The sequence below is a fragment of the Hypomesus nipponensis genome, chromosome 8, assembly GCF_054491055.1.
Source record: "Hypomesus nipponensis isolate SF chromosome 8, ASM5449105v1, whole genome shotgun sequence".
Taxonomy (NCBI): Eukaryota; Metazoa; Chordata; class Actinopteri; order Osmeriformes; family Osmeridae; genus Hypomesus; species Hypomesus nipponensis.
Window position 1 is genome coordinate 6,796,030 of NC_140368.1, and position 10,823 is coordinate 6,806,852.

General features: G+C 39.5%; 2 protein-coding genes across 2 annotated transcripts; both read left to right on the top strand.

The window, feature by feature from the left end:
- The first annotated feature begins 1,980 nt into the window (after nucleotides 1–1,980).
- Nucleotides 1,981–4,916, top strand: LOC146274932 (delta-type opioid receptor-like). The gene is made up of 3 exons (XM_084702714.1): nucleotides 1,981–2,231; nucleotides 3,396–3,748; nucleotides 4,390–4,916. Exons 1-3 carry the CDS (start codon nucleotides 1,996–1,998, stop codon nucleotides 4,914–4,916), a joined length of 1,116 nt encoding a protein of 371 aa, XP_084558840.1. The 5' UTR covers nucleotides 1,981–1,995.
- A 3,286-nt stretch (nucleotides 4,917–8,202) lies between these two features.
- chmp5b (charged multivesicular body protein 5b) lies at nucleotides 8,203–10,722 on the top strand. Its single transcript, XM_084702713.1, has 8 exons — nucleotides 8,203–8,360; nucleotides 8,959–9,063; nucleotides 9,239–9,285; nucleotides 9,422–9,515; nucleotides 9,636–9,707; nucleotides 9,847–9,955; nucleotides 10,139–10,254; nucleotides 10,367–10,722. Exons 1-8 carry the CDS (start codon nucleotides 8,292–8,294, stop codon nucleotides 10,415–10,417), a joined length of 663 nt encoding a protein of 220 aa, XP_084558839.1. The 5' UTR covers nucleotides 8,203–8,291; the 3' UTR covers nucleotides 10,418–10,722.
- The last annotated feature ends 101 nt before the right edge of the window (nucleotides 10,723–10,823 follow it).

Genomic DNA, 10,823 nt, shown 5'->3' on the forward strand with positions numbered 1-10,823 from the left:
TTTAATTTCAATTCCGTGTTATGACTACAAGCAAGGGCCTGCTTTTTTACATTTGTATTAACTTAGCTGTACCGGGTAACACATTAATCATTAGCGTGTGCAGATAAAGATTTCCAAAAGGCATCTTTTTTTTTTTGGACTGCTAAATCACTTTTCCAAGAAAGCTTTATATACTGTGTATAAATTATTATGTTCATTTAGCATAGATAGAAGGAATGCATTTTTGAAGATGGTTGATCCTGGTCTCCCCTGAAATTGAAATTAGAACATATCTCATCGGCCTTTCAGCTGAAAACTCGTAATCAGATGCACTCAATCAATTTTAGCAGCCAATTAACTTTTTCCACCTCTATTCCTATCAAGGAATCAGTCATTCCACGCAATATCAGTGTGTATGACTGCCCAAGTTTCAGTTCTACCAAAGAAATCTGCTTTGCCTATGCAGATAAAGAGGGGGGGGAGGGGGTTGCCTTATATCAAAGGCAATCCCACCAGACCACAGCACCACTCATGATATGATTCCTTTGAGGGTAGGAAGAGCCTGGCTCTTTAAGCAGCCTAACAGCAAAAACGTTAAAAATAATACGCCGTTCTTGCTCCTAGCGACAGACATCCTTCCATCCAAGAATGGCCCAGGTGACGTATGGTTACATGATTTATTAGAGCTCCAACCCGTTATCTCCAGCCCGCTCATCTGAAAAGAGGTATGCATGCATCATACACTGCAGAAAGTACAAATAAAGTCGGGAAGGTTGTTTTTTTCCCTCGTTATAATTACGTTTGGCTTCTGATTTGGCTCTCTTCTCCTGTTAGCTGTAATTACAGGCAGGAACGCATGGACTGGCGGCGGCAGGATGAGGCCAATGCCCCTGCACATCCAGGGTTGTTCACAGTGGATGTTATCTCCACACAAACACACAGACACTTTGTGTTTATTGTTGTGAATGATGCATTATGGATTAAACAGATTATTTATGATCTTAATGCATCTATAGCATTAGAATATGTATGTAGCCTAATAAAGAGAATATTCAATTTAGCCTACTTCGCTTGTTATTGTCTGGTATCTGTGGTATTGTGTGGTATCCATTGCTGCCTTTTATCTATATAGAGCATATAGTAATATAGGCTACTTCCTCACAGTTTAGTTTAGCACAAGGATTAAACTATTCATCCAAAGAACCATTCATATTTTGAGGGGTTTAACAATATGTTAAGATACCCAAAGTTTGAAGTGATAAAAAAGCTAAAATATTTTTATAGGCCTATCATGATCAACATTTGTTAGACAGACAGCATCGTAACTTATCCGAAAGAAAGTCTCCTCGCTTGGTTTTAGAATTGCATCGACCTATTTTGTTACTTGGACCTATTTTGTTACATGGACACAAGAGTTTGCAGTGTTTGCCTTAAGGTTATTGTCACTTCACTGATGTCATATTTGGGGTAGGGGGAGGGGGTATGGAGAAATGAGCAAGAGAGCGCGCTACTGTCGGATGCTCGCAGCAGCCCACACTGTGCGTGCCCACGAGTGTCTGCCAGCCGTTGCATAGCCGATTCACTTGCCTCATCATACCTCTCTCTACAAACTTTGGCTAGCCGTATCCTCCAGCAAGGGAAAAGAAAACACACTAGGCTACGTCGTCCATGCCTCAGATTTGATCTCCATAGAGCTAAAAGGATCGAATACATCAGCCTAACAACAAATGGGTGAGTTCATGGATGCGGGTGGGTTGGATAAGGTTATGCGGTCTGAAAATTGTTTTACAGAAATGCTTTATGTATCACCTTTTCACAGTTGGCTAATAGCATGTTTAAAATATTTGATAGAGCCTAGAAAGACCATAAAACCATTCACTTAAAGAATGCCATAAAAGTCTATTCAGGTATAATACTCACTTTAACTTTCCTTTTTCTCTCCTTGTGGAACGGACCGCAAGAAGTGTTATCTTAGCCCATTTCATTCGTATTGTGAGGTGGTCAAGCGTTTCCAAAATGGAAAGCACTCCGGTGGAAATCTTCAAAGGAGACAAGTGTCTTTCTGCGCTCGCCGAAGACTGTTTCATTAATTCTACTTGGCTGTCTGAATCACAAACTCCCAATCGCACCTATAGCGACGAGTGGGACGAGGAGCCCATGTCCCCAATCATCCCCATCATCACCGCTGTCTATTCCGTGGTGTTTGTGGTGGGCTTAGTGGGAAACTGCCTCGTCATGTATGTTATAATCAGGTAAGGCGCAACTTTTTTGCATGTACCGTCAGTGCTCGGTTTGTTTGTCCACCGTTTGGTAAATGAAAAGTGACTATTAATGCACAAGGAAACCCAAATTAATGTATCAATATGTATTTACCTTCTTAAATATGTATGATAGTATAGATAAACATTCCTGACCAAGTTCTTTTGCATTCCCAAAACTTGCGAGAGACCCAGAGGCAATTGCTTTTTTGCATGCACGCATGACGAGTAATTGAATACATACAGTATGTATTATGGAAATAAACAGGCCCTAAATTCATTTAAAATAGGGAAAAGGGTATATTTGGTAATGGAAATCAAAACATAGGGAGTGATTCATGAACATCTTGACATGGATGTGAGGGATGGTAGATATTTCAGATTATGCATTGAGGCATCATCACATATTGTTCAGCATCTCCCAGTCGACCAGTTGTGTTGCTTGTATGTCATATACACAACGTATATTTGTTGTCAAATGTATGCACAAAAAACACAAAACGGCACATTTTACATATTCTGTGTCAACAAGGTCTACCTTGTAGTGTATTTGGAAAGAATTTCCTCAGTCGTTCTCTGTCTGACACACTCATGCATTTTAAACTTATTAGTTAGTTATTATTAGTGTTTGCTTATTACAATTGATGTCATGTTGATTTCATTCTGCAGCCAAATGTCTCAATTATGGGACTGATATATTATCTATATTTCTCTATATTATCTGTTTGTTGATGTCAAAACATGTTAAATATAAGTATATAGGAATAGGATGATGATTCAAATACATAAATTGTATCTCACCCAGTGCAATAAAACCAATAGATCAGTTCCGTGAAGAGCCACCTGTGAGTCTTTCACTTGCATGACCCACAGTGTGGTGATTGATGGTACTGTTATAGGACAGAGGTTTGTGGCCATTGTAATTGATGCATTGTACTAGTGTGTGTCTATAAACCACCAGTGACAGAAGCAAAGATGGAAACATGGAGGCTTCAGCAGCCTCTAAATGGTTGAAGCAGTGTCATGTGATCCAGTTGTAATGCTGATTTTGAGTAATGCAAAAATATTCTCTCATCAATTGTGTTTTCATTTTAGTCTTCCGGTCATTTAAATAATGGATGTTTTTTCATATTCATTTCAAATGTATTTCATGTACAGGTACACAAAAATGAAGACCGCCACCAACATTTACATATTCAACTTGGCCCTTGCTGACGCCCTGGTAACCACTACAATGCCTTTCCAGAGCACAGACTACCTGTTAAACTCGTGGCCGTTTGGTGAGGTGGTGTGTAAGGTCTTCATCTCCATAGACTACTACAACATGTTCACCAGCATCTTCACATTGACCATGATGAGTGTGGACCGCTACGTGGCTGTGTGCCACCCAGTCAAGGCGCTGGACTTCCGGACGCCCATAAAAGCCAAGATGATCAACGTGTGTATCTGGATCCTGTCATCGGCTGCAGGGATACCTGCTCTTCTGCTTGGGGGTACACAAACAAACAATGGTGAGAAATAAACAAACGCATACACACACACACGATTGCACAGACACACACAAGCACGTACACACTCAACACAGCCACTCGCTAATGTCTTCAAAAGCAAATTTCCCAAGAGATGTCAAGGAATTGTCTCATCACAGAGTGGACTAGTCCATTATCATGCTTTATTTGCCCTTAGAGGTCTGTGGAGGAACCCAGTAAAATGAGAAATGCCAGTCCCATTTTCTCTGGAAATCTGTGTTTTTCTAGCAATGCAGAATCTTTTGTCTCATGTTCATAGTCGGAGAGGAACATAAGCCTATCTATCTGATGGTAATGAGCTTTCCATTATCTTCACAATGTATCACAGCCATATACAGAGGATGTTGTGAAAAGTGAAAGAGCCAATGTTGCGCAAGATGTTCCCATTTAAGAGCACATTAGCTGTTCCATAACAGCCAGACAGCATGAGTGGAAAGAGTCACTGTGAAATGGTATTTATGTTACACCAAAGCGTGGGTACATTTAACAGTCTCCCTGTCGTAACTCCTCTCTCCCTGTTCTCTCTGTTCTCTCTACTCTGTTCTCTCGTACCTCTCCTTTCTCTCTTTCTCCACCCCCCTTTTGTTTTTATCTCTTCTCTTCTCTCATCCTTCCACCTCTAGGCACTACAGAGTGTGCCTTACAATTCCCTGAGCCCTACATCTACTGGGACACTCTGATGAAGATCTGTGTGTTTGTGTTTGCCTTCGTGGTGCCTGTGCTCATCATCACCGTCTGTTATTCTCTGATGGTCCTGAGGCTGAAGAGCGTCAGGCTGTTGTCCGGCTCGCGTGAAAAGGACCGCACTCTAAGACGCATCACCCGCCTGGTCATGGTGGTGGTGGCTGTGTTTGTGGTGTGCTGGACACCCATCCACATCTTCATCCTGATCAAGGCCCTGGTGAGTGTTCCGGAGACCACGGCCGTCATGGCTGCCTACTTCTTCTGCGTGGCGCTGGGCTACACCAACAGCAGCCTCAACCCCATCCTCTACGCCTTCCTGGATGAGAACTTTAAGCGATGCTTCAGGGATTTCTGTCTCCCAACAAAGCTGAAGGGGGAGAGGGGCCCGGGGAGCAGTAAGGCCAGGAGCACTGTGAGAGAAGCTCCCCTCCCAATGGAGAATCCTGACGGGACTAAACCGGCATGACTAGCCATGGAACTGTCTTCAATCTCCCGGATTGGGAAAGAAGACTCAAATGATCTAGCCCTAACCCAAGTGACATCTGCAATGTGAAAACTACAGTGCTATATACATTGCCCTTGTTATTACAATCAAATTCAAGTCATTATGTCATTTCAGAATTGGCCTGTGGGCTATGTTCACGACATATGAAGATATCATGCATCACTGATCATTATTTTTAAACGGATAAGTGGGATATTGAATGAACACAAATACATTTATGTGCACACTTGTATACATTTAGTCATTTGGACATACAATTGATTTGCAGATAACATTCTCACTTAAGGGAATTACAAAAATAATACAATAGATTTTTATTTTTACATGCACTGTGTCATTATGAGCTATTGCCATATTGTGTGTTAGAATACAGCAGTGAGATGACAGAACTCTAAGGTGTTTTAAATTGAAATTCTCAGGGATAGCGATTAGCGATAATTTGCCTTTTCATCATAAATAATAGAGAATATAGTGCTTAAAAAGACAGTATTATGTTAGTCATTTAAATTGCATTTTCTCTTTCTTTTATTAATATACGTTTTAATAGATTTAAATGTGTTATGGACTGTCTATATAGTTCCTTAGGCCAGAAGTGCCTTGTGCAGTCCAGATATGGTATTTCCAGGTTGACATCAAGGCAGTACAATATAACGCTTGTTATATTGTGTGCCTGATGTAAAGAAACATTGCAATTAGGGAACGTTATGAAGAACATTCAGTTACATTTTCTTTTAGTAACCAAAAGGAGTCAATGAAACACTATAATTAAGTCATAATGCAAGAATCCAAACTATTTCTTAGAATTGTGTTGATTGGCTCCAGTGTGTCAGGGTTAGATAATAAGAGGGACCTTTGAGATAGACCGAATAAAAATGCTGTTGTTGACACAATCACTGTTATTGTAAGAAATCCTGGATTTAATTGTTATTTTCTAATTTGACAGAGGGCTTTTTTAGCAACTTTGATCTTGTGTCAAGTTGTTAATCTTACAATATAAATCACTTTTGTGCTGTTAATTTGACTTGCGCCTAGTTATACATATTATTTTATGAATGTTCTTACCATAGAAAAACATGAGTAGATCAATGCAATCCAAAAAATTATGATATTTCCTTTATGGACATATTGTGCACATGGTTTAGTATTCAGATTCATGTCAAATACATCAATAAGTAACATACTTATTCAGAAATTGTATAGGCTTAAAGTTGCTTTGCACAGACATTATATGAAATGTATCAGTATTTGTAGCATGGCCAATTATTGGAACACATGTACAGATATGAATATCAAATATTTTAAGTGTTCTTTGATGATACACAAAGTAAATGCTTGGTGGTCTGTGCTTTTTGTTAATGTTGTACAGTGACTCCCACCGGATTTTGAATGTATATTTAAAGACTTGTAAACGTGTAACTAGAACTCCATTGACTAAGAGCCTGATAGTACTGTAGTAACGTAATTTATTCTCAGAGGCAAAGTCCAAGCATAAGACAGATATTCGCACCTATTCTGCAGGTCATTTCAGTTTTGTAAGATTAGAGTTGATAGCCTTACAGGGATGTGGACTAGTAAAACAAATATACAGGTTCTAACCCAACAAACATTATTTAGGTTTTATTGGTCGCTGCTCTTGACCAATATTAGAGTGTTAACATGTCATTTTTGATGTAACCTAAATGTGAGTGTTTGTAGAAAAATTAGTTTAAGGTAATCATTGAAGCTTTTGGAGGTTATTCTATAGACTTCAAGTTAGTATCACCTCACCGTGATCAACATCAAGCACAAATTGTGCATTATTTGTAAGTATCGGTGTTTCATCCATTATTGCTTTTTTAGTTTTCTGTTACATGCAGAGATGATAGCCTACTAAGACCAAAACATGCTGTGCAGTGCTCAGTATTAAAGTGAATGAAAACAACAAACTGTCTTGCATCAATATACTATGTTAATTTATTGATTTAAAATGAATATGATCAAGGCCCTGGTGAGCGTTCCGGAGACCACGACCGTCATGGCTGCCTACTTCTTCTGTGTGGCGCTGGGCTACACCAACAGCAGCCTCAACCCCATCCTCTACGCCTTCCTGGATGAGATCTTTAAGCGATGCTTCAGGGATTTCTGTCTCCCAGCAAAGCTGAAGGGGGAGAGGGGCCCAGGGAGCAGTAAGGCCAGGAGCACTGTGAGAGAAGTCACCTCCCAATGGAGAATCCTGACGGGACTAAACCTGCATGACTAGCCATGGAACTGTCTTCAATCTCCCGGATTTGGAAAGAAGACTCAAATGATCTAGGCCTAACCCATGTGACATCTGCAATGTGAAAATTACAGTGCTATATACAATGCCCTTGTTTCCATCGTCAAATTCAAGTCTCTATGTCATTTCAGAAGAGGCCTGTAGGCAATTGTCTACAACATATAGAAATGTCATGCATCATTGATCAATATTCTTTTACGGATATGTACATCAATATGGTATATTGACCTATTGATATAAAATGAATGTATGAATTTATGTATTTGTGTGTGTGTGCGTGTGTGTGTGAAGCTCTTGCTGAATGTTTAATCCATAGTTCTTATGGATCATCGAGTACAGTGTAATCAAGCACAATGACTTAATCCCTGTAGATGGTTCTGAAGTTAACCGAAGTCATTGGACCACTAAATAAAAATATTTTTCATTTTAATTATAGTCTTAAACGGCTATAGTTTATAGACTGGTCTGTCGCTTTCAATTAGAATAATGTGTCTGGAGAAGGTGTGTGTATGATGGAATCCACGGAAATGTCACACTCATTTACTGTAGAACTGAAATTGTACTGTTAATGGATTTAATTTACGGTTTTGCAAATACATTAGTGACCTATCATTCTGGATAAACTTCGACAAAGCATCAGTATCACCTTTGGCTTGATTGATTCTCAAGAGATGGATGAACACAACTGAATACATTAACACTGGGGCTAAGAGCAAGAGTATTCCAAATGACTGCCCAATGCCCATATGGAATGGGCTGATGTAATTTAATATAACGTGTGTTTGTGTTTGAAAACATGTCACTGAGGCGCCCCCTAATGGACATATTATGCTTTTCAATCATCTTTCTTATTTCAAATAAATACACCAACGTTAAAAGGTTACAAATTATCATTCCGTTCATTTAGAAGAGCAATCCTTTGAATGTATCCTCCAGCTAATGATGGTAGGGCGTTGGTAGCAAAGTTAGCCAACCATGTGACTGGTTTGACGTCACGAGGGTTATTTCCGGGTGTCCCAGCTGAAGTGACATTTAGCTAGCTGATTATTTTATGCTAACAAATATCTATTTGGGACAAAATGAATCGTATTTTTGGTCGAGGAAAGCCCAAGGGACCCCCACCCAATCTAACAGACTGTATTGGAGGTGTAAGTATCGATTGTCACAACTTGCAGAGCTGCTCCTTCTTAATAAATAAACAAAGAACTTTGAGGGAACAAGCACTTCAGTGTCAAGTGACGTCTGCTTTCTAGTTAACGTAGAAATAGTATCTAGACATACTTTTGGGGTGAATTACATATATGTTTTAGACTGAAAACCGAAGAAATCTAAGTTAATAGCGGTTTTAAATAACTATCTGTAGTGAGTTGTCCGGCAAAAGACGTACTAAGCGTTAGTTGGCTAACATTAGCCAGCTAATTTAAACACAAAACAATACAATGAGGGTACTAGTCTATCAGAACGATATGTTTACAACTGAAATACCTGTTTGTTTTGTTAGCATTTCTGGCATACAATTGAGTTGTGTTTAATTTTTATAAGACGCAATAGTGACTGGGCAAATTAAGACCAGGTTATTATTCCTGTTATGAAATGGGGCAAGGCATTGACTGAAATCAACCCGTTTAACTGGTTTTGGCTTAAAGATATATTTTGCTTCACAGCATCAGAAATGTGTATTAAATTCAATTTTATGAAATCTACACCTTTTGCTACTTCTAATTTTGGTTTAACTTATTACCATAGGTGGACTCTAGGGCTGAGTCTATTGACAAGAAAATTTCAAGGTTAGATGTTGAGCTTGTCAAGTACAAAGATCAGATGAAGAAGATGAGAGATGGGCCGTCAAAGGTAACATTGGTTTTACAATGTGATATCATCTCTATACTTGGAATTTAATGGTCCATTATGGAAACTCATTATACTCAACATGGAACTGGTTAGGTTACATGATACATACATATCACATGAAGTACTGTTCTGTGGGACCATTGTTTATCTCACACCTGTATTTTGTTTCTATCAGAACATGGTCAAGCAAAAGGCCATGAGAGTGCTGAAGCAAAAGAGAATGTAAGTTATGGGACACATTCACCTCCTTATCCATGGCATGTTAATTAGTATGACTTGCTTTCGTAACTTACGAGCAGTAGTACAATATTCAGAAATGCACCAACTGTACTCTAAGCATGAGATTTTTGTCATTCAGGTATGAGGGCCAGAGAGACAATCTAATGCAACAGTCTTTCAACATGGAACAGGCCAACTACACAATCCAGACCCTCAAAGACACCAAAACTACCGTATGAAACATGTGATGCTATCCCTCCTGCACAGCTCTCACCATGCCATTATTACACTGGGCTTCCTGTGTATTGATCCGACATCAAAAAACACTGGCTTGTTATTAATGTATGCCATAGGTGGACGCCATGAAGGTTGGAGCCAAAGAGATGAAGAAAGCATACAAGAATGTAAAGATCGATCAGATTGAGGTATGTGCTATTGATACTGTAGATCTGACTTCTTAAGGTCACAAAGTCGTTTTGGCAACGTTAAGATACTTAAAAACCTTCAACCTTGTTGCCTACTTGGCTTGGCTGGGAAGTTAATCAAATATTGCTTGTGTTGCAGGATCTCCAGGATCAGCTGGAGGACATGATGGAGGATGCCAACGAGGTCCAGGAAGCCATGAGCAGAAGCTACGGGACGCCAGAGATCGATGATGATGACCTCGAAGCAGGTGAGTGCAGCACTATGGCAGTGTTAGATTAGCTGCAACTGACAACAAACAGCTCTCTCTACTTTTGCATCTTTCTACAGTTAGGAGGGTTGCTCATTTTGGAACATTTGTGTGACGACCATTAGAATGTTTTGCTATATACAAAATGTATAGGCTGTGATATATCAGTGTTTGTGTACACAGAGCTGGACGCCTTGGGAGATGAGCTCCTTTTGGATGAGGACAGCTCTTATCTGGATGAGGCCACCAGTCACCCCTCCATCCCTGAAGGAGTGCCCGGGGAGAAGAGCATCAACCGGGTACTACTCATCTTCATTCTCCTGATGGACCATATATTTGTGTGTGTGTGTGTGTATGTTGAAGATCACAGTGTTTCCTGTGAACCTGACTGTGATTGTAACTGTGTTTCAGGATGGAGTTTTGGTGGATGAGTTTGGCCTGCCCCAGATTCCAGCCACATAGGAGCCCACACCAAGACCCATCATTAGTTGTTTTTTTTATGTATAACATTTTTATATTTATCCAACTGACACTCCCAGGTCATGGTGGTGACCAGAATAATATCAACCATTGGTTATCAGTGGAAAAACAAATCCAAAACATTTGGTTAATGTTGAGAGCCTATCTTGATCTTGTTATGGATATTTCTCTCTCTCTCTATGGTGATTCTTGGGAAATGTGGTTTCTCTCAACTTTATACTGCAGCATTGTGTGTCCAAGAACCAATAAATGTAATATATATTTCACACTGTCAGTAATGATATAAATTGTTGTCAGTGACCTCATTTTAATTAACTGCAAGTTCAAACCATTACTAATATTACAATATACTAACTATCCAATAGTGTTAGTGTATTTGGACACATCT